This window comes from Salvelinus namaycush, chromosome 30, assembly GCF_016432855.1.
Source record: "Salvelinus namaycush isolate Seneca chromosome 30, SaNama_1.0, whole genome shotgun sequence".
Lineage (NCBI taxonomy): Eukaryota > Metazoa > Chordata > Actinopteri > Salmoniformes > Salmonidae > Salvelinus > Salvelinus namaycush.
The window spans coordinates 7137963-7165576 of NC_052336.1; the positions used below are offsets into that span (position 1 = coordinate 7137963).

A 27614-nucleotide genomic window follows, 5' to 3' on the forward strand; every position below is an offset into this window, starting at 1 on the left:
TGTAGTTTACTTAAACATTTTAATGACATTATTAATCAGTCCAGATGAAGAAGAGAACAGTAACGTTATGAGAAAAGCCTCTACATGTTGCTAGTCCTGTACAGTCAGAAAGAGACATAGAAAGACCAGGGACACACTGGGAAAAGAAAAGCTACTTCAGTCAACCATTTTGTTTTGACATTAGTTACCAGAAGGTGGTTACAAGTATTATGGTATTTACATAGTGCAAAGGACTGGTTGTCATGGCTCCAAAACACACTGATGAGAGTTACAGAGAAACCTGCACACAGCCAACGTAGATTTTAGTACGAGACACACCGTCGTTATCACCTATATCAGGAAGGGCTCAATTCAGCTCATTCAGAAAACCCTCATAGAAAACATGGTCCGTTTTCAATTGACAGATACATTTTTTTTCTCAATTACATTTTTGTCAGTTGAATTTCAATTCACTTCCTGAATTGAAAATGAATTGACCCAACTCCTGACTGTCTATTTATTACACAACTCCCTCTCTCATCCCTCCTTCCTTCATATTGCATATGACCCAGCATGCCACTCCTATACATGGGATCCTCCTCCATATAATAATACATAACTTGATTTCTATATCATTTACCATCAAATTACATTATCAACTTATTCATATTTTTTCTATCAAATGTCTTTAAGAAAAAGGTGATTGGGGTGTTTAATACACTGTAGTTCAAACATTATATTTACTTGGTTATAACTGGTGAGGTGGATAATTACTTCATGAATATTCAGAGGCTCCTGTGGTGGCTTTGACCCCTGTGTTACTAGTGAGTCACATGTCCTGGGTCAAGTTGGACTACCTGTCAGTTTCAAACCCAAATAGTCACTGATAATAGCTAGTTACAGTACATTTACCTGTCCACCCCAACAAACACACACGCTACCACCGGTCAATGGACTGGGACCTAAACCAAGTTAAACCAGAGGGCTATAGTAAAACACAGAAGTCAGCTAGCAACAACAACAAAAAACAATCCACTCAGAAAACAACCCCAAATAGATTAACACAATATTATCATCAATATTACAGGTTAAAGAGTCTCAGAAACAGCTATACAGGTTAAAGAGTCTCAGAAACAGCTATACAGGTTAAAGAGTCTCAGAAACAGCTATACAGGTTAAAGAGTCTCAGAAACAGCTATACAGGTTAAAGAGTCTCAGAAACAGCTATACAGGTTAAAGAGTCTCAGAAACAGCTATACAGGTTAAAGAGTCTCAGAAACAGCTATACAGGTTAAAGAGTCTCAGAAACAGCTATACAGGTTAAAGAGTCTCAGAAACAGCTATACAGGTTAAAGAGTCTCAGAAACAGCTATACAGGTTAAAGAGTCTCAGAAACAGCTATACAGGTTAAAGAGTCTCAGAAACAGCTATACAGGTTATGTACATCAGACATTTGTTCTGGTTTCAGATACTGTTAGTATATGTCATGTGACATGTCATATCATTCATGTTTTCAAGGGACACGCCATTACTTTTTAACACGCCATTTTCACATTAGTAGACATTGGTTTGGTCCTGGAGATATTGACTATGAGGTTAAAAAGTGGTGAGATGTCCCTTTAAATCACACCCACTGAAAATACTACATGATTACTGTGATGGTTGACCAATGTCAGAAACACATCATGTAGGTTTACAAATTCCAGCAACTTTCCCGAAATTCCAAGGTTGGAGGATTACGTATTTTCTGCTTATTCCCAACAGATTCTGTGAACCTTCCAACCAGGATTCCTGGAAAAGCTGGGAATTTTGTAACCCTAACAAGGTTTTAGATTGGTTTTGGGAGACAGCCTGTGTATCCAATCAGGGTCACGCTGCAGATAGAACCACCATGAATAGAGCTGACGTGATTCCTCTACATGTCAGAGAGGCATGGCTGTTCTACACAATCATATTTTCTATCTGAACAACGCAGCCCAGGTGATGTAAACTAACCTCAGGTTGCAGGTAGTCCTAAAGCCAATAGGAAACAAATACACAAGCAACCAACCAATAAGTATCCTACGCAAGCTCCTCCCTCCCAGAGCATGTTATGACAACCCAGTGGGGGAACAAACAACGCAGAACAGAATGAAGTTGTAATGTATTGAGATAAAGCTGTAGCGACACAGTGGGGGAACATATGAGGAGGCAGATGAAGGTAATAAACATGGGAAGGATGACAACGATGTAACATAAGTCTTTTGATGATGGGACGGAGACACACACACTTCCAGCTGTAAACTCCCAGCCCTGCAGGGGCTCAGCAACCTTCTGCTTGGACTGAACCATCGGACCTTCACTATGAATAACCCAGGGATGACAGAGGGAGGGTGGCTCTCTGAAAGGAGGGAGAGTTCTCTTCTAGTTAGTCTTTATAGTCAGCAGTCTCATTGACAGTTCTATCATCTCGATGGCTCTGCATCATACAGACAGACAGAGGGGAAGCCTCTCCTCACAGCCTCTTCCTATCCCGGGGAAACTTGGAGTGGTGGGAAGGGAACCAGGGCTTCCCTTAGCCCGACCAGACCAGTCAAGCCCATTCGATGTCAGACCGACCAGACCAGTTTAGGTGAGGCAGTTGTTTCAGGTCCACATCAGTGAGAGGAGGATGAGAGGAACAGAGGAGTCTATCCATCAGAGAGACCAGGAGAGATACGGCTGTCTGTAGTTTGAAGGTTGGTCTGTGTGTGTGTGTGTGTGTGTGTGTGTGTGTGTGTGTGTGTGTGTGTGTGTGTGTGTGTGGTCTGATTCCTGAGATAATGTCTGAAGTCCAAAGTTAGACAGAGGAGAGTTGCTGGTTCAACTGTGAGAAAGAGAGAGGGGGGGGGGTTGAGAGTGTGTGATAGAGTGCAGGTTAGGGGAACAGGTGAGAGGGGGGGAGCGAGGAAGACAAGTGATGGAGTGTACACAGAGCGAACTTAGCGAGAAACAAAAAAGAGAAAGAGAGAGAGAGGGAAAGAGGGATGAATGAGGTCTAATCAGCCAGTGATATTATTGGCCTCCATCTTCTCCGTCCTCTCCAGCCCAGTCTCTGTGACATCAGCAGAATCCAACTCCTCTTCCTCCTCACTCTGCACTCCCTCCTCCTCCTCCTCTTCCTCCTCCTCCTCTTCCTCTGTGCTGTCCTGGCTCTTCCCCAGCTGAAGGTTCTCCAGTGTCTTAGACACCCAGCACTCAATACGGCTGATGACCGCAGGCACCTCCACAGAGATGGGCTCTGGTGTGTACTCTTCCTCCTCCTCCTCCTCTTCCTCTGCCTCCTCCAGCATACCGGGGACCAGGGTGGAGGTGGTGGAGGTGATGGAGGAGTTGAGGAGGTCCCTGCAGCTCCCATCCAAACTGCCTGTCTCCGTGCTCTGCTGGGAGGCCAGCTCCAAGCGGTCGTCTGCCCGGCCCTCCTCTCTCTCCCCCGGGCCTGAGCCTGGAGCAGGAACGGCTGCTCTGAGCTGGAGGGTAGTGGAGTAAGGGCTGCGGTTGGTGGTGGTGGAGGGGGGCTGGTTGTCTCTCTGCAACCCAGAGGAAGCAGCAGGATGGCTGGGTTTAGCCTCCACAGGCTCCAGCCCATCTGACGACTCCACCATACTCCTCCAGTTGGTCTCTGAGGAGAGACATTTCAGATTATATTCACATGTAAAGAGAGACCTCTATGATCTCAGAGATGGGTCAGAGTCAGGGTTAAAGGTCATCTCTTACCGTACTCCTTTTCGTTGACCTCAGAGATGGGTTCAGAGATGACGGAGCAGAAGGAGATGGCGGAGGCAGCGGAGGGGTTCCTGGAGTGGCCCATGTGGTGGGTGACCTTCTTGACGTTCTTCAGCGCCTCTTCAGCCTGCTCCTGCTCCAGCGCTGACACCATGTCCTTGTAGGACTTACGAGCATCCTCCGTCAGAGACACTAACCGGTTAAACAGACCCTAGAGGAGGGTGGAGAGGGAGGGGTGGAGGACGGGGAGAGGGGAAAGAGAAAGACAGACTTTACACACTTCCATTTGCTTTTTTTCTGTAAAAACCCCCACCAACTTACAGTATTAACAGGTGTTATAAACATGCAGACAGGTTGTGTTCAATGTCTTACCTCTGCTCCAGAGAAGTTGAAGACGCCCACCACACTGACCGGCACCAGTTTGTTGACACAGCGTCCGAGAGCCTTCCTACCCAGAGCAAACACAAACGGGATCTCCTGTTCTCTGGCCATGGCTATGACGTTGTACAGAGCCTCATCTAGACCCCCTGCAATAGACAACACACAGTCACTAGTTATGTATAAGATTTGATGCAGCCTGTGCTGAGCATATTAATATGCTGCCGCCCTCTGGTGGACACTTAAATGGCGATTGGGGATGAATATTTGAAATATTCATAAACTTAGCATGCATTTGGAACCCCACACCCCAAGATCAGGGTGATGTTCAGTTAGGCACACTAGTTAAATGCTTAGCAACCGCAAAAACAAAACCCCGTGTTCTTATTGGACCTGGTTGAGTAGTACACTCTGGGGTTCACTCCTTTTCAAAAAACATAACCCAGGATTAATGACAAGAATGACCCCTGACCTTTGGCCTGGATCTTCTCACAGTTGGGTGAGATGAGGACACACTTGATCTTGTGGAGCTTCATGTGTTTGGTGACCTCTCTAAGGCCCATGACCAGTCTGCGTTTGGTCTTGGCTTTGCTGGGGTCCTTCTGATAAACCCTCTCCTGGAACCGGACCAGTTCCTGCAGCAGCATCGTCACACTCTCATCTATCTCCTTATTCAACACCTGATTACAGTACCTGGAGACAGAGAGAAACACACACTAATATTATAAACACATTCATCTATCTCCTTATTCAACACCTGGAGACAGAGAGACATTAATATTAAAACATACATCAGATTGTTAAACAGCCATCACTAACACAGAGAGGCTACTGCCTACATACAGACTTGAAATCATTGGCCACTTTAATAAATGGATCAATAGTCACTTTAATAATGCCACTTTAATAATGTTTACATATCTTACATACTCATCTCATATGTAAACTCAGCAAAAAAAGAAACATCCCTTTTTCAGGACCCTGTCTTTCAAAGATAATTTGTAAAAATCGAAATATCTTCACAGATCTTCATTGTAAAGGGTTTAAACACTGTTCCCATGCTTGTTCAATGAACCATAAACAATTAATGAACATGGAGCTGTGGAACGGTGGTTAAGACACTAACAGGTAGGCAATTAAGGTCACAGTTATGAAAACTTAGGACACTAAAGAGGCCTTTCTACTGACTCTGAAAAACAACAAAAGAAAGATGCCCAGGGTCCCTGCTCATCTGCGTGAACGTGCCTTAGGCATGCTGCAAGGAGGCATGAGGACTGCAGATGTGTCCGTACTGTGAGACGCCTAAGACAGCGCTACAGGGAGACAGGACGGACAGCTGATCATCCTCGCAGTGGCAGACCACGTGTAACAACACCTGCACAGGATCGGTAGACCTGAACATCACACCTGCGGGACAGGTACAGGATGGCAACAACAACTGCCCTAGTTACACCAGGAACACACAATCCCTCCATCAGTGCTCAGACTGTCCGCAATAGGCTGAGAGAGGCTGGACTGAGGGCTTGTAGGCCTGTTGTATAGCAGGTCCTCACCAGACATCACCGTCAACAACGTCGCCTACAGGCACAAACCCACCGTCGCTGGACCAGACAGGACTGGCAAAAAGTGCTCTTCACTGACGAGTCACGATTTAGCTCACCAGAGGTGATGGTCGGATTCAAGTTTATCGTCGAAGGAATGAGCGTTACACCGAGGCCTGTACTCTGGAGCGGGAGCGATTTGGAGGTGGAGGGTCCGTCATGGTCTGGGGCAGTGTGTCACAGCATTATCGGACTGAGCTTGTTGTCATTGCAGGCAATCTCAACGCTGTGCGTTACAGGGAAGACATCCTCCTCCCTCATGTGGTACCCTTCCTGCAGGCTCATCCTGACATGACCCTCCAGCATGACAATGCCACCAGCCATACTGCTCGTTCTGTGTGTGATTTCCTGCAAGACAGCAATGTCAGTGTTCTGCCATGGTCAGCGAAGAGCCCGGATCCCAATCCCATTGAGCACGTCTGGGACCTGTTGGATCGGAGGGTGAAGGCGAGGGTCATTCCCCCCAGAAATGTCCGGGAACTTGCAGGTGTCTTGGTGGAAGAGTGGGGTAATATCTCACAGCAAGAACTGGCAAATCTTGTGCAGTCCATGAGGAGGAGATGCACTGCAGTACTTAATGCAGCTGGTGGCCACACCAGATACTGACTGTTACTTTTGATTTTGACCCCCCCCCCCTTTGTTCAGGAACACATTATTCAATTTATGTTAGTCACATGTCTGTGGAACTTGTTCCGTTTATGTCTCAGTTGTTGAATCTTGTCATGTTCATACAAATATTTACACATGTTAAGTTTGCTGAAAATAAACGCAGTTGACAGTGAGAGGACGTTTCTTTTTTTGCTGAGTTTATATACTGTATTTTAAACCATCTACAGCATCTTGTCTATGCCGCTCGGTCATCCCTCATCCATATATTTATATGTATATATTCTTATTCCATTCCTTTACTTAGATTTGTGTGTATTAGGTATTTGTTGTGGAATTGTTAGATTACTTGTTAGATATTACTGCACTGTCGGAACTAGAAGTACAAGCATTTCTCTATACTCACATTAACATCTGCTAACCATCTCCTTATTCAACACCAGGTTACAGTACTTGGAGACAGTGATAGAGAGGGACTAGCGTTAGGTAACATTTGGGGAGGCCTCTTCAACGATATGCTACTCCAAATACTGCGATATCCCATATAATCGTTTTGCGCCGTTAATGACCACATCATTCCAGACTGTGCAATTTTTTTGAATCTTATTTACGATATTGGTCACATTATCATTAAATAATCGTAGTATGGCAAAAAAAATAAGGCTTAGTTCATTAATTTAGCCTTAAATGCACAGTTTTGATTTGTACATTTCAATTAGAGTACAGTCTTGCACATCACAATATATCGTCAATGTCAAATATCACAATATTAGATGTAATCATATATCGGCCCAACCCTAAGAGGAAACACACAAACAGGTTAACACACACACAAACCACATTAACACACACAATTAGAAAACACTCACACACCATTGTGTAGTTCAGTGGTTCCCAACTCCAGTCCAACACCACAGTTTTGTTGTAGCCCCAGACAAACACCTGATTCAACTAATCATCATCCCCTCTGAGTGGAATCAGGTGAGTTTGTCCGGGGCTACATCAACGTGTACTGTTGGGGGGACTGGAGCTGGGAAACACTGGTGTAGATATGGTATGATATGGTGTGAGGAAGAGAGGAGAGGCATAGAGAGCTAGTAGGATGTCTGACACAGTGCTTAAGGGCTGGAATGAGACAAAGGGCCTACAGCCCAAGACATTAATAAACAAAGCAGTGCCTGTCTGTGTGTACGTACAAGTCCTTATTGTATAGCCCTGCTCTAAACACCCATTGGGCGGATAGATATTTATGTTACTAAATGCTTCTGTGTTGCTAACCCACCAAATGAGTGTGTGACATTTGAACCACTAGGATTCTCAGTACCAAGCAATTTCTGTGTGTGTGTGTGTGTGAGAGAGACTCACTCTCTGAAGCGGCGGCTGTGTATCTTGGTGATGGCGTTAGAGGCCATGGGGCTGCCGATGCCGGAGGAGCCAGGGGATCCCTGGGAAACAGGCGTGATGCTGTACGGAGAGTTCTGACTGGCCGGGGACAGGGACGCGTCATCACTGGGCACGCTCAGACCGTTCTCTACAGGAAACAGACGGTGCAGAATATCACAGGGGGGTATATTAGACAACACCACGTCATACACGCAGATCAGTAGGACCATTAGATTTGCAAGAAGTCACTTTAAGACCAAGGGAATGGTCTAAAATGAGCAAACTCTGCCAAGGTCCCGTTTGAGGTCATCAGTGAAGTGTAGCTCCTCCTCTCTCTGACCCCTGACCCTGTACCTACCCTCCTGAGAGGCAGGTTCCCGTGTAAGGTCGTCAGTGAAGTGTAGCTCCTCCTCTCTCTGACCCCTGACCCTGTACCTACCCTCCTGAGAGGCAGGTTCCCGTGTAAGGTCGTCAGTGAAGTGTAGCTCCTCCTCTCTCTGACCCCTGACCCGGTACCTACCCTCCTGAAAGGCAGGTTCCCGTGTGAGGTCGTCAGTGAAGTGTAGCTCCTCCTCTCTCTGACCCCTGACCCGGTACCTACTCTCCTGAGAGGCAGGTTCCCGTGTGAGGTCGTCAGTGAAGTGTAGCTCCTCCTCTCTCTGACCCCTGACCTGGTACCTACCCTCCTGAGAGGCAGGTTCCCGTGTGAGGTCGTCAGTGAAGTGTAGCTCCTCCTCTCTCTGACCCCTGACCTGGTACCTACCCTCCTGAGAGGCAGGTTCCCGTGTGAGGTCGTCAGTGAAGTGTAGCTCCTCCTCTCTCTGACCCCTGACCCTACCCTCCTGAGAGGCAGGTTCCCGTGTGAGGTCGTCAGTGAAGTGTAGCTCCTCCTCTCTCTGACCCCTGACCTGGTACCTACCCTCCTGAGAGGCAGGTTCCCGTGTGAGGTCGTCAGTGAAGTGTAGCTCCTCTTCTCCCTGTTCTTCCTGGCTGGTAGCAATCTGATCCACACACCCCTTCCCCCTCTTCCCCTCACGCTCCTTCAGAATGATCTACACAGAGAGAACAGAGACTGGGTTAGACCAACACACCCCTTCCCCCTCACGCTCCTTCAGAATGATCTACACAGAGAGAACAGAGACTGGGTTAGACCAACACACCCCTTCCCCCTCACGCTCCTTCAGAATGATCTACACAGAGAGAACAGAGACTGGGTTAGACCAACACACCCCTTCCCCCTCACGCTCCTTCAGAATGATCTACACAGAGAGAACAGAGACTGGGTTAGACCAACACACCCCTTCCCCCTCACGCTCCTTCAGAATGATCTACACAGAGAGAACAGAGACTGGGTTAGACCAACACACCCCTTCCCCCTCAGACACACATTGAGATCTATCCTCTCCTCCTCTCACCTTCTTCAGGGCGGTGGGTCGTTTGACTTTAGGGATCTCTCTCTCCTTCCCTCTCTTCAGGCGTGGAGCGCTGGAGTCCAGCATGTTGAGGGGGGCAGAGTGGGCCTGCTGGGCCTTCAACATTGATACTATACCGGACCCTGCTCCCGGCCCGGCACCTGAACCATGGAACGGGGCTGCTGTACCCACTGGAGAGCGAGAGAGAGAGAGGGCAGTCAGAGAGAGAGAAAGGGTGAGTGACGGTGCAGTGTGTGGGGTGCGGTGTGTGTGTGGGGTGCGGTGCAGTGTGTGTGTGTGTGTGTGGTGCGGTGCAGTGTGTGTGTGTGTGTGTGGTGCGGTGCAGTGTGTGTGTGTGTGTGTGGTGCAGTGTGTGTGGGGTGCGGTGCAGTGTGTGTGTGTGTGTGTGTGTGTGGGGTGCGGTGCAGTGTGTGTGTGTGTGTGTGTGGGGGGTGCGGTGCAGTGTGTGTGTGTGTGTGTGGGGTGCGGTGCAGTGTGTGTGTGTGTGTGTGTGGTGCGGTGCAGTGTGTGTGTGTGTGTGTGTGTGGTGCGGTGCAGTGTGTGTGGGGTGCGGTGCAGTGTGTGTGTGTGTGTGTGTGTGGGGTGCGGTGCAGTGTGTGTGTGTGTGTGTGTGTGGGGTGCAGTGCAGTGTGTGTGTGTGGGGTGCGGTGCAGTGTGTGTGGGGCAGTGTGTGTGTGTGAGGTCTGGTGCAGTGTGTGTGTGTGTGTGTGGGGTGCGGTGCAGTGTGTGTGTGTGTGTGGTGTGTGTGGTGTGTGTGTGTGTGTGTGTGGGTGCGGTGTGTGTGTGTGCTGTGTGCAGTGTGTGTGGGTGCGGGTGCGGTGTGTGTGTGTGTGTGTGTGTGGGTGCGGTGTGTGTGTGCTGTGTGCAGTGTGTGTGCAGTGTGTGTGCAGTGTGTGTGCAGTGTGTGTGCAGTGTGTGTGCAGTGTGTGTGCAGTGTGTGTGCAGTGTGTGTGCAGTGTGTGTGCAGTGTGTGTGCAGTGTGTGTGCAGTGTGTGTGCAGTGTGTGTGCAGTGTGTGTGCAGTGTGTGTGCAGTGTGTGTGCAGTGTGTGTGCAGTGTGTGTGCAGTGTGTGTGCAGTGTGTACCTGTGAAGGACAGTGGTTTAGTATTGGTTATTTGTCGAGCCTTCATGGCCTGCTGCTGTTTCTCCAGAGCAGCCAGCATGTCTCCCAGGTCCAACTGGACTGGAGTCTTACTCTTCTTCCCTGCTGCTTTGGTCAGTGCCTCCTACAGGGAACAGCAACACTGGCTCAGCACACTCATAGTAGTACAATACAACTAGCAACTGTTTTTCCATTATAGTCCTGCGCTATGACTAGCTGACAGTGCATGCTGGTATCTGTAGTTTTCTGTGAAAAGCTAACAGAATGCTTGCTGGTGCTTGTAGTTATCTGTGATTAGCTAACTGTAATTTCCTAGCTGACAACTACAGATACCAGCATGCACTTTCTGTGAAAAGCTAAAAGAGTGCTTGCTGGTGCTTGTAGTTATCTGTGATTAGCTAACTGTAATTTCCTAGCTGACACTGCATGCTGGTATCTGTAGTTTCCTAGCTAGCTAAGATATTGTATGCTGGTACCTGTAGTTTCCTCTGCTCCATGCTGATCTCAGAGTACTCCTGTGCTGTAGCCAGGGCAGCGGCCAGGGCCTTCTTCCTCTGACTCTTGGCCCTCTTGGGGACGGAGGTGGTGATGGGGATGGGGGTCTGGACGATGTTGATGGGAGAGTTCTCTGGAAGGTTATCCAGCTGGAGAGAGGAGGAGGGGGACGGGGGGTTACTACTGGGATAGATTGTTTTGTGGTCAACCTTTCTACTCATTTTGGTGCAAAAAAAACAAAAAACAAGTGAAATTCTCAAGGAAGGAAGGAAGGAGAGATTAGCCGGTCTCTCACCAGGTTCTTGGTTAGTTTGGACTGGTGTTGGTTCTGGGAAGGGTTAGGGTCTGGTTTGATGTTCCTCTGTGCCCCTCCTGAGACCAGCTCTGGAAACTCATCCTCATCCTGAAACAGACTTTAGAATTGACCAAACACCTAACTTGTACAGCTGTAACATACCATTACACACTGACTGAGGACTAGTTCACACAATACCTCAGCTTTTCTACATCTACAGCCTCACTAACTCCTAATACACAGTGACCAAGATGGAAACAAACAGATACATGAAGAACTGAAATCTCCTATTAATGGAGATACAGGATTTACATGACAGTTGTATCTCAAGTAAGGATTTGATTCCAACTGAAATGCATATTGTCAAATACAGAATTTCATGTAGATATCTCCCACCTCAAAGTAGAGGGGCTCAGGAGCAAGCACCGTCCCAGGGCCCAGTCCGGGCTGGAGCCGTCTCTGCCGCAGACCACAGTTGCTGTCTGCGGGGGTGGGGTTAGAACAGACACGCCCCCCTGAGTACCCTGCATGGAAGTCCTGCTGGGGGGGGAAATTGGGGGTGAGAGGGTCAGTCAGAGATTTAATTACAGTTGCCCAGGTGAGGTCAAGATTTCCTCAGAGGCCCATTGTACCTGCGAGTAGTTTCTCTGATCAGGGGTCTTCCCTGTCCGTTGGAACGGGGTGGTCCTGTTGTCTGACCACGGCCTCGGAAAGGCCTGAGACGCTACGTTCACCCAGCTTACCGCTACACACACAGAGAGAGAGAGACAAATACAAAGGTAATACAGGACACAGCCAAGGGGAAAGGCAATGTAATCATCTCTCTTATCAGAAATCAAATGATGAATCATAAAGACAAAGCCTACCTGTCATTACACCTGCATCCACTCCCTGTAGAGACACAGAGAGAGACACAGAGACACAGAGACAGAGAGAGACACAGAGACAGAGAGAGACACAGAGACAGACACAGAGAGACACACAGAGACAGACACAGAGACAGAGAGACACACAGAGATAGAGAGAGACACAGAGACAGAGACACAGAGACAGAGAGAGACAGAGAGAGACAGAGACAGAGCGAGAGACAGAGACAGAGACAGAGCGAGACAGAGACAGAGCGAGAGACAGAGACAGAGACAGAGACAGAGCGAGAGACAGAGAGACACAGAGACAGAGCGAGAGAGAGCGAGACAGAGACAGAGAGAGACACAGAGACAGAGAGACAGAGAGAGAGACACAGAGACAGAGAGACAGAGAGAGAGACACATAGATAGAGAGAGAGACACAGAGACAGAGAGACAGAGAGAGAGACACAGAGAGAGAGACACAGAGAGACACAGAGACAGAGAGACAGAGCGAGAGACAGAGAGACACAGAGACACAGAGAGACACAGAGACACAGAGAGACACAGAGACAGAGACACAGAGACAGAGAGAGACAGAGAGAGACAGAGACAGAGCGAGAGACAGAGACAGAGACAGAGCGAGACAGAGACAGAGCGAGAGACAGAGACAGAGACAGAGACAGAGCGAGAGACAGAGAGACACAGAGACAGAGCGAGAGAGAGCGAGACAGAGACAGAGAGAGACACAGAGACAGAGAGACAGAGAGAGAGACACAGAGACAGAGAGACAGAGAGAGAGACACATAGATAGAGAGAGAGACACAGAGACAGAGAGACAGAGAGAGAGACACAGAGAGAGAGACACAGAGAGACACAGAGACAGAGAGACAGAGCGAGAGACAGAGAGACACAGAGACACAGAGAGACACAGAGACACAGAGAGACACAGAGACAGAGCGAGAGACAGAGCGAGAGACAGAGCGAGACACAGAGAGAGACACAGAGAGAGACACAGAGAGAGACACAGAGAGAGACACAGAGAGAGACACAGAGAGAGACACAGAGAGAGACACAGAGAGAGACACAGAGAGAGAGAGAGAGAGAGAGAGGGAAGAAGCATGTCAGATATTTCACTTCAGTCATGCAGGTGAAGGTTAGGTTATAGCTAGGTCTGGGGTCAGGGTTATGTGTTTGAGGCTACAGTACTATAGAGTTAGGGTAAGGGATAGGGCCTACCATCGTAGGAGCTGTGGTAGAGTGTTCTGGAGCCCCGGGGCTACAGTAGTGTTTGAGTTTACAGTAGTATTTGGGTTTACAGTAGTTAACAGTACTATAAAGTAGTAAATGGTTAGGGTTAAATGGGGGCTTACCGTAGGAGCTACAGCAGCGTGGGCAGTGTGTTGCGTAGCGCCCGGGGCCTGATAGTTATGTTGGAGACCACAGTACTAAACAGCAGTATAGTGTTGGGTCTACCACCGGGTTAGAGTTAGGGCCTACCGTAGGAGCTACAGCAGCGTGGGCAGTGTGTTGTGTAGCACCCGGGGCCTGATAGTTATGTTGGAGACCACAGTACTAAACAGCAGTATAGTGTTGGGTCTACCACCGGGTTAGAGTTAGGGCCTACCGTAGGAGCTACAGCAGCGTGGGCAGTGTGTTGTGTAGCGCCCGGGGCCTGATAGTTATGTTGGAGACCACAGTACTAAACAGCAGTATAGTGTTGGGTCTACCACCGGGTTAGAGTTAGGGCCTACCGTAGGAGCTACAGCAGCGTGGGCAGTGTGTTGCGTAGCGCCCGGGGCCTGATAGTTATGTTGGAGACCACAGTACTAAACAGCAGTATAGTGTTGGGTCTACCACCGGGTTAGAGTTAGGGCCTACCGTAGGAGCTACAGCAGCGTGGGCAGTGTGTTGTGTAGCGCCCGGGGCCTGATAGTTATGTTGGAGACCACAGTACTAAACAGCAGTATAGTGTTGGGTCTACCACCGGGTTAGAGTTAGGGCCTACCGTAGGAGCTACAGCAGCGTGGGCAGTGTGTTGTGTAGCGCCCGGGGCCTGATAGTTATGTTGGAGACCACAGTACTAAACAGCAGTATAGTGTTGGGTCTACCACCGGGTTAGAGTTAGGGCCTACCGTAGGAGCTACAGCAGCGTGGGCAGTGTGTTGCGTAGCACCCGGGGCCTGATAGTTATGTTGGAGACCACAGTACTAAACAGCAGTATAGTGTTGGGTCTACCACCGGGTTAGAGTTAGGGCCTACCGTAGGAGCTACAGCAGCGTGGGCAGTGTGTTGTGTAGCGCCCGGGGCCTGATAGTTATGTTGGAGACCACAGTACTAAACAGCAGTATAGTGTTGGGTCTACCACCGGGTTAGAGTTAGGGCCTACCGTAGGAGCTACAGCAGCGTGGGCAGTGTGTTGTGTAGCACCCGGGGCCTGATAGTTATGTTGGAGACCACAGTACTAAACAGCAGTATAGTGTTGGGTCTACCACCGGGTTAGAGTTAGGGCCTACCGTAGGAGCTACAGCAGCGTGGGCAGTGTGTTGTGTAGCACCCGGGGCCTGATAGTTATGTTGGAGACCACAGTACTAAACAGCAGTATAGTGTTGGGTCTACCACCGGGTTAGAGTTAGGGCCTACCGTAGGAGCTACAGCAGCGTGGGCAGTGTGTTGCGTAGCACCCGGGGCCTGATAGTTATGTTGGAGACCACAGTACTAAACAGCAGTATAGTGTTGGGTCTACTACCGGGTTAGAGTTAGGGCCTACCGTAGGAGCTACAGCAGCGTGGGCAGTGTGTTGCGTAGCACCCGGGGCCTGATAGTTATGTTGGAGACCACAGTACTAAACAGCAGTATAGTGTTGGGTCTACCACCGGGTTAGAGTTAGGGCCTACCGTAGGAGCTACAGCAGCGTGGGCAGTGTGTTGCGTAGCACCCGGGGCCTGCTGGTTGTGTTTGGGGCTGCAGTATCCGCTGTCGCTGTCGATGTCCGCCTCACTGGAGCTCTCGGCAGGGTGCGAGGCCCGCCTTCTCCGGGGAAGGTTCTTCCACAGCAGGGGACTGGCCTGCTCCCGTTCCGCACCACGACCACATGCACTGTCCCCTGGGAAGTCTACAGGCAGACAGATATCACAGATCAATCTATCAATACATTAAGCCTAGTCCTTGGACGACAGAGATATTTAAAATGGAGATATCTCTTTAGTCTAGGACCAGACAATCTTGGTCCAGGAAACCAGCCCCAAATGTATTTATTAAAGCCTTTTTTTACATCAACGGTTGTCCCAAAGTGCTCTACAGTAACCCGGCTTTGACCCCAAAGAGCAGGCAGAAGCAGTGGCAAGCAGAGAAGTAGTATTTAGATGCTTATTGCACCTTTACTGGTTAACAACCAATGTGATGTCCATCTCATTGTGGATCTAACTCTTAGTCGCATTGAGTAGCGTTATTCCCCCAGCCAGAGGTGTCACAGAGGACAACACGTACTGCACACGTGCAGAGTAGACCTCTCCAACCGGAAACTCTACATTCCTTCTGTCTTCCCAGCAGGATGGGTATCATAGGCTCCGTTTACACAGGCAACCCAGTTCTGATATTCTTTCCACTAATTTTGTCTTTTGACCAATCACATCAGATTTTTTCACATCAGATCTTTTTCAGAGCTGATCTGATTGGTCAAAAGACAAATTAGGTCAACAAAATAAATATCCGACTGGGCTGCCTGTGTAAACGGAGCCATAGTGTCTCAGTATGATAAAGCGTCATCATTGTAAACCTGTTCTCTCAGCTCAGTAGGATCTAGATGCTCTGTGGTTGACTGTGTAAACCTAGCCATAGTGTCTCAATATGATGAAGGGTCATCATTGTAAACCTGTTCTCTCAGCTCAGTAGGATCTAGATGCTCTGTGGTTGACTGTGTAGTTTCATTATGTAAAGCCTTTATACTGTAATGAAGGCTTAGACCACAGTCAGTACATACAGTCAGTATACAACCCTGTACAGAAGTTAGAGAAGAGTTAGGCCCGTCATTCATCTGTGGACATACTTTAGACCAGTATACAGGGGTTTGGCAATGCAAACCTGAGTCAAATCCTGGGCTCAACTAGTACTAGAATGTATTAGAATGTACTAGTATTGGTGCTGGTACTAGAATATTACTGATATTGTTACTAGCATATGTTACTGGTTCTACCATGTTACTGGTATGTTACTGGTCTATATACATACCAGTCTGTTGGGCAGCGTCCACCAGTAGGACTGTCTTGGTCCGTCCGTCTGGCCCCGAGGAACACACCTCCTTCTGGACAGCTACAGTCCTCATAGGGGGCCTCCTGGCCCTCAGGGGCTGACACAACCCCACCTGCTGTTGCTGATAGAACATGGACTATAATAACATGAAACATTATTTTGTATATTGATGTTATACGACCCAATTAATGGTATTAATGAATTCATTCATTGATGGTATTAATTGATCATGTAATCAATAATGTAAAAATGAAGTATGGACCTGAGCACCTTGTATTAGGGTAGACCAGCAGAATAACATGTTTGACCTCTAACCTCTTACCTTGGGTAGAACGGCAGGTCTGACCATGCCCCTCCCTCCTCTCTGATTAGCTAGTCCAAACACCTGTCCGAGAGGGTCCGGTCTCTCGCTGACGTCAGCTGATACAGGGTTTACCACGCCAGGCTGCAGGGGCCCGGCGTACGTTCCTGGGAAGGGCTGGTAGAGGAACAGAACTGTAATTTCCAGCTGTGACAAACATTCACACACACTCCACTACCTACCATGCTAAAGGGCCCATTGACGGTGAATAGTACCTGGGATCTGACACCAGCAGCCCTGGTGTCAGATTGCTAATTCACTTCCTTGTTATATCTCCTCGCCCAGGATTTGAACTAGCAACCTTCTGACTACTGGTCTGCCTCTAACCACCTAACATTTCAGCTACCTACCTGGTAAAAGCCCATCATGGGGGGGCAGGGGGCAGGCATGATCTGGTAGTAGGTGTAGTCGTTGGAGACTGGAGGCTGGGGGGAGGACAGGATGGGGTAAGCTAGGTACGGACCACCTGGGCTGGGGTTGGGCTGCTGCCAGCGCAGGTCCCCTCCTCCGCTATACATGTGGTGCTGTTGTCTGTAGAGGGGAGGGAGAGAAGAAATGATTGGTGTAGTGATGATTGTATGAATATACTGCAAAATATTAGGACTAATATACCCAGAGGAGGCCAGGGACAACTGTGTCAAATTAAGACAAAGCTTGTTACACTGCTATCAGTGTAGAGCTGACTGTGTGTGTGTGTGTGTGTGTGTGTGTGTGTGTGTGTGTGTGTGTGTGTGTGTGTGTGTGTGTGTGTGTGTGTGTGGCACTGGCTGATAAGGATCCAGCTGACATTTTCACAGCCAGCGGTCTAGAGCGCAGACCACTTCCTGCTATTCAAAACAGACAGGAAGGAAACGAAGAAACGAACGTGCAGCATGAGGCAGATCACCCCTGACAAAGAGAAACGCACAGGACACACACACAGGTATACAGCTCTCGATCACATCCAGGGCATAAAATTAACACCCGACACCTGCGGGTAAAAATGGATATTTCACCAACCCCATTGGCGGGTGGTCAATGTGCAGGGCTCTACAGTGCGAGCATTACATTCCTGAATAAAAAGTCAGAAGTCAAGTCTGAGCACATGTGAGTTAGTGTTCAGGAAATGTTGCAGTATCTGTTTTCAAAGTATTTCAACTATTTTGTTTCATAGCTGCTAATTCCACAAAGAAATATCAATCCTACAGCTAAAGTGGGAAGTTTACATACACTTAGGTTGGAGTCATTAAAACTCGTTTTTCATCCACTCCACAAATGTCTTGTTAACAAACTATAGTTTTGGCAAGTCGGTTAGGACATCTACTTTGTGCTTTTTCTAACAATTGTTTACAGACAGATTATTTCACTTATAATTCACTGTATCACAATTCCAGTGGGTCAGAAGTTTACATAGACTAAGTTGACTGTGCCTTTAAATAGCTTGGAGAATTCAAGAAAATGATGTCATGGCTTTAGATGCTTCTGATAGGCTAATTGACATAATTTGAGTCAATTGGAGGTGTACCTGTGGATGTATTTCAAGGCCTACCTTCAAACTCAGTGCCTCTTTGCTTGACATCATGGGAAAATCAAAAGAAATCAGCCAAGACTTCAGAAAAAAAATTGTAGACCTCCACAAGTCTGGTTCATCCTTGGGAGCAATTTCCAAACACCTGAAGGTACCACTTTCATCTGTACAAACAATAGTGCGCAAGTATAAAGACCATGGGACCACGCAGCCGTCATACCGCTCAGGAAGGAGACGCGTTCTGTCTCCTAGAGATGAACGTACTTTGTTGCGAAAAGTGCAAATCAATCCCAGAACAACAGCAAAGGACCTTGTGAAGATGCTGGAGAAAACAGGTACAAAAGTATCTATATCCACAGTAAAACGAGTCCTATGTTGACATAACCTGAAAGGCCGCTCAGCAAGGAAGAAGCCACTGCTCCAAAACCGCCATACAAAAGCTAGACTACGGTTTGCAACTGCACATGGGGACAAAGATCGTACTTTTTGGAGAAATGTCCTCTGGTCTGATGAAACAAAAAAAGAACTGTTTGGCCATAATGACCATCACTATGTTTGGAGGAAAAAGGGGGAGGCTTGCAAAGCGAAGAACACCATCCCGACCGTGAAGCACGGGGGTGGCAGCATCATGTTGTGGGGGTGCTTTGCTGCAGGAGGGACTGGTGCACTTCACAAAATAGATGGCATCATGAGGGAGGAAAATTGTGTGGATATATTGAAGCAACATCTCAAGACACCAGTCAGGAAGTTAAAGCTTGGTCGCAAATGGGTCTTCCAAATGGACAATGACACCAAGCATACTTCTAAAGTTGTGGCAAAATGGCTTAAGGACAACAAAGTCAAGGTATTGGAGTGGCCATCCCAAAGCCCTGACCTCAATCCCATAGAACATTTGTGGGCAGAACTAAAAAAGCATGTGCAAGCAAGGAAGCCTACAAACCTGACTCAGTTACACCAGCTCTGTCAGGAGGAATGGGCCAAAATTCACCCAACTTATTGTGGGAAGCTTGTGGAAGGCTACCCGCAAAGTTTGACCTTAGTTAAACAATTTAAAGGCAATGCTACCAAATACTAAATGAGTGTATGTAAACTTCTGACCCACTGGGAATGTGATGAAAGAAATAAAAGCCTCTATTATTCTGACATTTCACATTCTTAAAATAAAGTGGTGATACCTAACTGACCTAAAACGGGGAATTTTTACTAGGATTAAATGTCAGGAATTGTGAAAAACTGAGTTTAAATGTATTTGGCTATGGTGTATGTAAACTTCTGACTTCAACTGTATGTCCCATCTGGCGCAGCTGTGCGCACTGAGTGAAATGCTGATAGATTCATTTTTGGAGGCACTGTGCACAGGCATAAAAGTTGGTCTAATTTCTACAAACGTCTACAAAGTGAGACTTTGTCCTCGTGTTTCTTGGCTATTTACATTGTTTTGCTCACAAGTTCAGTAGTTTTTCAACGTTAATTTGAGTCCGTTGCTTCAACTGATAGCAAAGAGTCAGATCCCAAATCTCCCACACCAAAGTTACTTCCTGCCCTTAAAGGGCCAGCTAAACAATTTGTCTATGATATTTTGGTTTTAAAAAATCCAGTCACAAAAAATGAAATTGAGCAATATCACATTTCTTGTTTTAGAAACGTTACAAAGCATGGTCATCTGTTTTTGGTGGGTTTTTATATACATGTACATAAAAAAATATTTTGGCTGGTAAAATAAATCAGAGTGCCTGGTATATTTTTATGCCTTGATCACATCCCTGGGTGGTAACTGATCATTCACAGCCTAGCTGTGTGTAACACTTACACTGTTTATGGGGGTTTCCTTAGGTGAATCAGAAGGAAGACCCCATCAGTTTTCCCACTGACATGGACACATTCCTGGAGTGTCAGAAACAGGAATATTCCTGGACTCCATGGAGATTCTTTCCGAGCTAATGCTAGGCTAACTGTCAGCGGCTCAGGGACAGAGGCAGGGTACTTCTAATACAGATTCATTATATCAGTGACAGTCGCACCTCAGGCTCTTAGGGTCAGTTGACCAGACACAGATGAAGCCTAGTTTTGAATGAAAAGGCATGTGCTCAGAAATTCTCCATTGAATATGGTTTTTAATCCAGGACTAGGCTTAATCTGTGTCCAGGAAACCTGCCCTTAGTGTGTAGGGTGTAGGCTGCATGATTTAGGGACTAAAAGACGTAGGGTGCATTATATAGGGTGCATTATGTAGGGTGTAGGGTGTAGGCTGCATGATTTAGGGACTATATGATGTAGGGTGCATTATATAGGGTGTAGGGTGTAGGCTGCATGATTTAGGGACTATAAGATGTAGGGTGCATTATATAGGGTGATGTACCTACCTGTTGGGTTGGTTCTCCTGGACAAAAGGGTAGCAGGTGATGAGGTAGTTGGGGATAGGGGTGGGCTCTACCCCCCCTCCTTCTCCTCCTCCAGACAGGCTCATGGTGACCAGCGCTCCTTCCAGACCTTTCTTTTGTGGGATAAACGGCTCCACTTCAGCTGACAGTTTCACATCCTGCAAGGAGAGACAGAGGCAGTCAGACACGGACGTCACAGACAGGACCTGACAGGAGAGGAGAGGACCTGACAGGACAAGACCTGACTGGACAAGACATAACCAGACAAGACAGGACATAACCTGACTGGACAGGATCACCTCACAACGCACCAGACAGACTCAGGAGTGATAGACCTCTCACTGTTGTGCCAAAATAAGAGAAGTTCAAGTGACCCCATATTAGGTTATGTTCAGGACTCAGTGAATGTGGGTCAATCAGGGAGAAATCGACAAGGACAAAGATCAGCTGGTACCAACAGCACACTCACGGTGTAAAGTCTTCCTGGAACTTAGTTATTTTAGTAACCCAAGGGGTGACATCAATGATCCATCAACAATCCATATACATTTAGGTCTAAGATCAATCACACAGGACTGGAGAGTAGGCTGTCAGTCAGTAGTAAACATTGATATCTGATTAAGAGACTGACGGCCCTAGGCTATATGACTGGACCACAAAGTCTGAGTAGGCATGTTACCTAAGGAGCAGCTCGCTGGGTGAAGCCAGGCTAGACTAATTATTAACATAACTCATGACTTCATCTGGCAACATCACCACGACACAGCCAAAACAACAGACCTGGTTCCTTCACGACAAATGAAACAACTGGCAACAAGAGAAACAACTTTTCACTGGGTCTGAGAATGGAGAGTTGGAGTCAATGGCTGTCTCTGAAAATACACCTTATTACAATAGTGAACTACTTTTGACCAGGGCACAGACTAGCATCCTGCCCAGGGGTATTTCTTAATTTAACTAGGCAAGATAGTTAGGAATTGGTTCTTATTTACAATGACGACCTAGGAACAGTGGATTAACTGCCTTGTTCAGGGGCAGAACGACAGATTTTTACCTTCTCAGGTAACGGATTCGATCTTGCAACCTTTCGGTTACTGGCCCAACGCTCTAACCATTAGGCTACCTGGCTACCTACAGTACATCAAGCTGCCTAACGAACTAGGCGATAGTCTCCTGCGCTATGGGCTGTTTTAATGTGGACAAGGCTACTTACTTATATAGGGAATAGGGTGCCAATTCGGTCACAGACGATGAAAGCCTAACAAAGTGTTGACCTTAGAGCTGTGTGATCAGGAGAAGTGTGAGTGTAGCAGACAGACACAGCAACATGTAACCTGGTGCAATAGAAACACTTCCTGGTTAGTCTGACACTGATCAGATCAGAGTGGTGTGGAGAGCAGAGACTGTTTCCTTGTACTCAGAGAACATGACTGACTGAGGGCCTAAGAACACACAGTCCAATACCTGTGCTTTTAGCCTAACCCTTCCTATTAAGGTAGGCCACCACAATACATCATTTTTAGGGAGTGCCTTGGAACTGTTATGCTTCATTGGTAATTTTTTTTGCTCCTTTCATCCAAAGAGCCCCTCTCCCTACCAGCTACCACTAACATTAAACGCTAGGTAGCACTCCTACCATCAGAATTCTGTCCCGAGACATTCCTTTCTTATGGCCCTGCCTGGTCCAAGTCTGGCCCTGAAGTTGCCCCTTAGATGCTGATCTTGAGTTAGTTTTGCATTTCCCCCACTATTGGTTTAGGTTAGGATTGGGGGAGGGGAAACTGATCCTAGATCTGTACCTAGGGGAAACTTCACCTCAGAGCCACCAGAGAGCAACCAGCAGAGCCGGGGTAGTAATGACTCAGTCACCCAGCATCTTCAGGAGGACTTTATGGGCCAGCTATATTTAGCTGCTCATTCTTCCCAGAGAGATCACACTAGTAGCTAACTATGTGTTACATAAGGTCTCTAAAGACAACGTCAACTAGGACCCGGCCTACACATAAAGATCCTTTAATTCAATTGTTCTACTTAATTCTGTGGGTCTACCTCTATTGCCATCATGCCACAGGGCCAGAGGTGGTGGTTTGTGGTATGTATGTGTGTGGTATGTATGTGTGTGGTATGTATGTGTGTATGTATGTGTGTGTGTGTGTGTGTGTGTGGTATGTATGTGTGTGTGTGTGTGGTATGTATGTGTGTGGTATGTATGTGTGTGTGTGTGGTATGTATGTGTGTGGTATGTATGTGTGTGTGTGTGGTATGTATGTGTGTGGTATGTATGTGTGTGGTATGTATGTGTGTGGTATGTATGTGTGTGTGTGTGGTATGTATGTGTGTGTGGTATGTATGTGTGTGTGGTATGTATGTGTGTGTGGTATGTATGTGTGTGGTATGTATGTGTGTGTGTGTGGTATGTGTGTGTGTGTGGTATGTGTGTGTGTGTGGTATGTATGTGTGTGTGTGTGTGTGTGTGGTATGTATGTGTGTGTGGTATGTATGTGTGTGGTATGTATGTGTGTGGTATGTATGTGTGTATGTATGTGTGTGTGTGTGTGTGTGTGTGGTATGTATGTGTGTGTGTGTGTGGTATGTATGTGTGTGGTATGTATGTGTGTGTGTGTGGTATGTATGTGTGTGGTATGTATGTGTGTGGTATGTATGTGTGTGGTATGTATGTGTGTGTGTGTGGTATGTATGTGTGTGTGGTATGTATGTGTGTGTGGTATGTATGTGTGTGTGGTATGTATGTGTGTGGTATGTATGTGTGTGTGTGTGGTATGTGTGTGTGTGTGGTATGTGTGTGTGTGTGGTATGTATGTGTGTGTGTGTGTGTGTGGTATGTATGTGTGTGTGGTATGTATGTGTGTGTGGTATGTATGTGTGTGTGTGTGTGGTGTGCGTGGGTGTGTGGAGGGGAGGAGGGCTGTGATGAAATGTCAAAATAATACAGGTCATAAAATATCCATCATAAAATGTGCGTCACAAAGTATGTGTCAAACATACCTGTACAGCTAGCCTACACATCACAAACCATAGTATCATGTCAAGTCAACAGAGGCCTACCTCTCTGAAAATAAAATACAAAGGATCACAATTATCCATTGTTTCAAACAATGTCCTCCAGGGTTTGGATACGTCAGATGAGATGCAGCCTACTGCTCTTGTATTGGTATCATCAGTGGATTGGAGGAGTGGAAAGATACTGTAGGCCACTAGATGGGACAGCAACAGGGTGACAGCCTGGGTCAAAGCTGGGAAATATTTACAACAGGTCAAGCAGCTCAGTGTCTTAAAGGAATGTAGTCAAAGCACTCTCAATGAGCTTTTACAAGTCTGTCTGGATGGGTGGGTCGGTTCTGGGTGGGCTCTGGGTGAAACTGAAGAAACCCCTCCCCACTGTTCCCTCTCCTCACCCCCCCACCCTGCTCTGTTGCCCCGACCAAATCACATTTTGCTATCAATTGAATTCATTTGTGTTTGTTTGTAGTCCTGGTGAATGCTGCTTCAGCAGACTTTAAACACTGATATGGAAACACTGATATGGGTCTGACTACTAAGTCATGACCATTGGACTGTTTATCTAGGTTCACCTCTTATCAAAACTGACCATTGACATCATGTTGACTGAATCACAGGCCTTCCTGCCCAGCTAACACATCGGGACTTGCTGCTTGAGTCCCAAATGGCACCCTATTCCCTTCAAAGTGCACTACTTTTGACCAGAGCCCAATAGGGTGCCATTTGAGATGGAGTCCAGACCTATCACTGGGGCGGGCAGCTGCGGTCAGAGGATAGATCAACCTCATCCCCCCTTTCATTCTGAGAGGAAGAGGGAGAGTTGACACGAGTTCACGACACAAAGACACTCCATTCTCCCAGCCAGGGTCGGAATGTATGAATCCAGCATCAGTACAGCAGTGAGCACACACCACACACACCGCCATTGTTTCCCAGTGCTACTGTACTGTCCGTGGGCAGTGTGGGCTGACATCTGAGAGATCCAGGGGTCCTGACTGGTCAACACAGAGCGCTAGGGGTGACGTAGCCAGTTGAAAACAATACCCTGCAGTATACTAGACGGCAGCCTTCTGTGGCCTAAGCTATGGTGCCATATACTGTCATGGAATTAAGCCTAGTGAAAAATCTGACATTTTAAATGAACCATGCTTTGTTTCCATATGAGGTTTGATGGTTAGGTCTACTCTAAAGAGAGCTGGTTACTTTAGATAATTAGGTGAAGTTAGTTACACAAAACAGAGGGGTTGGTTGTGTTACTTTAGATGACAAGGATGCTGATAGAGAAGTTGGTCAATTTAAACTTTAGGTGAGGGGCGGGGTGAGGGGGTTGGTTACTTTGTACGAGGGATGTTACAGGAAGTAGGCCTGGCTAGCTATAGGTGATGTTACAGGAAGTAGGCCTGGCTAGCTATAGGTGACGTTACAGGAAGTAGGCCTGGCTAGCTATAGGTGACGTTACAGGAGGTAGGCCTGGCTATAGGTGACAGGGGAGACAGTTACAGGATTAGGCCTGAGAGGATCAGGTGAGGAGTGAGGACGGTGGCCCAACCAGGATAAGCCAATTACACAACTAGCTACAACAGAGTCAGTTGCTATAGGGCTCCAGCCATAGTCCACCAGGGAAAAGAGACTCCAAACCTCCCAATGTGTGTGCCATGTGTAACAGTATAACTTTAAACCGTCCCCTCGCCCCGACACGGGCGCGAACCAGGGACCCTCTGCACACATCAACAACAGTCACCCACGAAGCGTCGTTACCCATCGCTCCACAAAAGCCGCGGCCCTTGCAGAGCAAGGTGCAACCCTACTTCTAGGTTTCAGAGCAAGTGACGTAACTGATTGAAATGCTACTAGCGCGTACCCGCTAACTAGCTAGCCATTTCACATCCGTTACACTCACCCCCCTTTCAACCTCCTCCTTTTCCGGAGCAACCAGTGATCCGGGTCAACAGCATCAATGTAACAGTATAATTTTAAACCGTCCCCTCGCCCCGACACGGGCGCGAACCAGGGACCCTCTGCACACATCAACGACGGTCGCCCACGAAGCATCGTTACCCATCGCTCCACAAAGGCCACGGCCCTTGCAGAGCAAGGTGCAACCCTACTTCTAGGTTTCAGAGCAAGTGACGTAACTGATTGAAATGCTACTAGCGCGTACCCGCTAACTAGCTAGCCATTTCACATCCGTTACACATGGCTGGGGGAGACTCTGACAGGGAGTCCCTGGCTGTGTCCAGGTCTGGGTTCTTTAGCTCTGGGTGCCATTCTCCATTCCGCTGGTGTGAAGGTGTATGTTGTTTGTTCAGACTGAGTTGTATGTGATTGATTGATTAGCGCCTGGGATGTGAGTGAGAATAGCAGCGATTGCGGAAAAGGCTGCCGGTTGGCGTGTGTGTGTATGCGTGTTAGAGGAAGAGAGAGAATAGCAGCAATTATGGAAGAGCAGCGTTTATGGAAGATGCATTAGCAGGTAGCCTAGCGGTTAGAGGGTAAGGCCAGTCACCCTGAAAGTTCGCTGGTTCGAATCCCGAGCCGACTAGGTGAAAAATCTGTCGATGTGCCCTAGAGCAAGGCACTTAACCCTAATTGCTCCTATAAGTTGAGCTCAGCTCCAGATGTGTGGTGAAAAAGCCAGAGCAGCACTGGCCTGGCAAAACTGGGTGGGACTACTGGGCCATCAACCATCAAACCCTTTGTCCTTTCAAGCTTTTGTCTCTGATTCATTGTCTTCTAACATTCTCAGCTAGAAAGAGAGACGTTGTATTGTTCTTTTACTGTTGTTGAATGGGAGGGGGCAAGAGAGGGAGCAATAGAGAGCTGTGGGTGGATGAGCGAGCTCGAGCGTGTGCATGTACACTACATTTTGAAAAATATATTAAAGTCACAAGCATGAAACCATCTTGGGTCCTTGAATCGCCCATGCACCATCATCACATCACTGTGGACCAAAACTCAGCCTATGTGGCATTTGATGGTGACACAGGAGGGATTCATCCAAATCAAATCACATTTTATTTGTCACACGCGCCGATTACAAGCCCTTAACCAACAACTCAGTTCAAGAAATAGCCAGCTGAAAACAATACCCTGCATTAAATTAGACGGCAGCCTTCTGTGGCCTAAACTATGGTGCCATATACTATCATGGAATTAAGCCTAGTGAAAAATCGGACATTTTAAAAATGGGCGCTTACAGTAAGTCAGACCACATAATAGAGTAGCTAACTTGCATCATAGTTAAGTTACTCTATGCGCAGCAGGAGTCACTCGCTGGAATGTGATTCAAATGCAAAAGAACCGGACATTCCTCCAGAGCGAATCAGCTGACTAGTTAGTTGTCAACAATCTACCACACACTGGAAGTTTCGGGTAACTGTTCACTACCTAGCTAGTTAATTTACCCTGGTCCGTATTATAATAACTATCTAGCTAGTTATTTAACGGTGTGTCAAACATCAAAGTTCCCCAGATAGCTAAGTCAGTTCATGTCAACCGATATGTTGACATGAACTGTCACTAATGTCAACACATTGTGACATTATAAGTACTGTAACTAGTTTAGTTAGATACTCAATATAGTTAGCCTCAATTAAAACATATCTAGAACATAGATCAGCAAATCAGGGAGAACAGATGAGATATTGTCCATCCAAAATGACATGCGTATAAAAGCTGCTTAGCTAACTGGCTAGTTAGCCAGTCAACTAACGTTAGTTCACTTGCCTTTACTTACACGCGTGCCCAATACGCGTAGCGATCTAGTTAGATGACAAATCATTGACAATAATCAAACATCGGGTAAAATCACTGACACTTCTAAAACATTAAAGGGACATTATTACCTGCAGATACGTTTTGGGCCTAGCTAGCTAGCTTCGTATTCCCATTAGCTAACTAAAGCTAGTGGTGCCCTGTTACCAGACATAATCGGGTCCGTCATTACTTCGCAGAGAAAATCCCTCTTTACCTTATCACAAGAGTCCATGTCAATCGCTGAGACCGCGGCAGACCGTCATTGAGCACGTAGTGGTCGTCAAGATATAGGCGATTTAATTTTCTTCATTGTAAATGTTGAGACACTTGTGTGAAACACACCCTGTTTTACCTCTGCCTAGTTGAACTGTTGCTGCCTAGCTAGCTCGGCTAGCTCTGAATGTGTCAACGTAGAAATGGAATGGCAGAAGAGATGGTCATCTGCGACGGAAAGCCCACAGTCTCAAACATTGTTC

General features: G+C 47.2%; 1 protein-coding gene across 7 annotated transcripts; it reads right to left on the reverse strand.

The window, feature by feature from the left end:
* On the reverse strand, positions 1-27565 carry LOC120025188 (selenocysteine insertion sequence-binding protein 2-like). Of its 7 annotated transcripts, XM_038969645.1 has the most exons (20): positions 27353-27565; positions 20344-20519; positions 16824-17004; positions 16435-16590; positions 16092-16248; positions 14759-14976; positions 11883-11907; positions 11649-11761; positions 11413-11556; positions 11017-11124; positions 10703-10870; positions 10209-10350; positions 9107-9294; positions 8611-8743; positions 8050-8454; positions 7674-7839; positions 4574-4794; positions 4096-4250; positions 3715-3934; positions 1-3619 (listed from the first exon to the last, which is right to left on the reverse strand). In XM_038969645.1, exons 1-20 carry the CDS (start codon positions 27368-27370, stop codon positions 3000-3002), a joined length of 3714 nt encoding a protein of 1237 aa, XP_038825573.1. In that variant the 5' UTR covers positions 27371-27565; the 3' UTR covers positions 1-2999. The 7 variants fall into 7 exon arrangements, with proteins under 7 accessions (XP_038825573.1, XP_038825571.1, XP_038825570.1 ...); XM_038969643.1 differs by having other exon boundaries at positions 8050-8743; positions 16092-16233; XM_038969642.1 differs by having other exon boundaries at positions 8050-8743; positions 11413-11553.
* Between the last annotated feature and the right edge of the window lie 49 nt (positions 27566-27614).